Consider the following 1,001-nt stretch of genomic DNA (forward strand, 5'->3'; position numbering starts at 1 on the left):
TGATGTCAACTCTGACAAAGCCTTGTCTCAGTGTTCAGAGCTAAATGAGTGAGATCTCACAGTGAAACTATCACCAGCTGTGTTAAAAGAAAAGGCATTGTGGGTTTTTTTTTAGCCAGAATGCTGTGGTTACAATTACTCCCATGCTGTGTAATTACCATGATCCTGATGCCTCGGCTGGTATGAGGATGATGTTACAGAGCAAACTAACGAGCTTGCTTTATCCGTGCATTGAGATTAAGTGTTAAAATATTATGGATTATCTTTTTTGGAGAGTAATCAAGAAAAATTAATTCAGAGTGAATATATGTTTTTAAACATTTGTAAACTAAGCCAATCTTTCGTCACTTTTGACTTCCCCAGAATGCAGTGGAAGGATGTGGTTACCATGGCAGCAGATGTGGCCAGAAATGGATTTAATGTTACTCATGACCTTGGTAAGTATAGTGTAATGTAGTACAAATCATTGGGTGACTAATGACACTACTCCTACTCTCAAAAAAAACACCAGCATTGTCACCCAGTCACACAGTGTCGTTCCTGATTAACACAAGGTGAAATCATATTTGAAGATTAGGTGTGATCTCATCTGCCCTTTCTCTCTCTCCCCTAGCTGAAGCTCTGGCTAAAGTTAAGGACCAAAACTTGCCAGATGCATTTCGGGATTTGTTCCTCCCGAACGGCCAGGCACCCCTCCCCGGGCTGTTAACCAGACGTCATGATTTAGCAGCCATCTTGGATGCCGTCGCAGTTAAGGGGATATCAGAGTTCTACAGTGGGAACCTGACACAGGAAATGGCAGCAGCAGTAAGAAAATATTATTTTCCTCCACCTCTCTCCAACTGTAATTATATAACTAGTCTTGAAGTCTCCATGGGGGAGTCATTTTTACCACTTAAACACTAAGGCTGTGTTGTACTTTCTCCTCAGTTTTTTATGTTTTGGCTAGGGTGAGGTAATAATTCATGACTGTCATATTGTGACAAAATAATGATTCTGTC

At 40.8% G+C, this 1,001-nt stretch overlaps 2 protein-coding genes across 2 annotated transcripts in view; both read left to right on the forward strand.

The window, feature by feature from the left end:
• Positions 1-1,001, forward strand: part of LOC118324876 (glutathione hydrolase 7) — a gene marked incomplete at its 3' end in the record, with an annotated part of 7,131 nt that overhangs the window by 2,640 nt on the left and 3,490 nt on the right. Inside the window, 2 exon segments of the mRNA XM_035657372.1 lie at positions 364-437; positions 614-807. Of these exon segments, the coding sequence (XP_035513265.1) occupies positions 364-437; positions 614-807 (268 nt within the window).
• Positions 294-1,001, forward strand: part of ncoa6 (nuclear receptor coactivator 6) — a 19,573-nt gene continuing 18,865 nt past the window's right edge. The window contains exon 1 of the mRNA XM_035655888.1: positions 294-310. The gene's annotated coding sequence lies outside the window, so the exon portion shown is untranslated. The remainder of the gene's footprint in view (positions 311-1,001) is intronic.

Source organism: Morone saxatilis, unplaced genomic scaffold, assembly GCF_004916995.1.
Source record: "Morone saxatilis isolate NCDOM2014 unplaced genomic scaffold, NCSU_SB_2.0 Contig15, whole genome shotgun sequence".
In the NCBI taxonomy this organism is placed as follows: Eukaryota; Metazoa; Chordata; class Actinopteri; family Moronidae; genus Morone; species Morone saxatilis.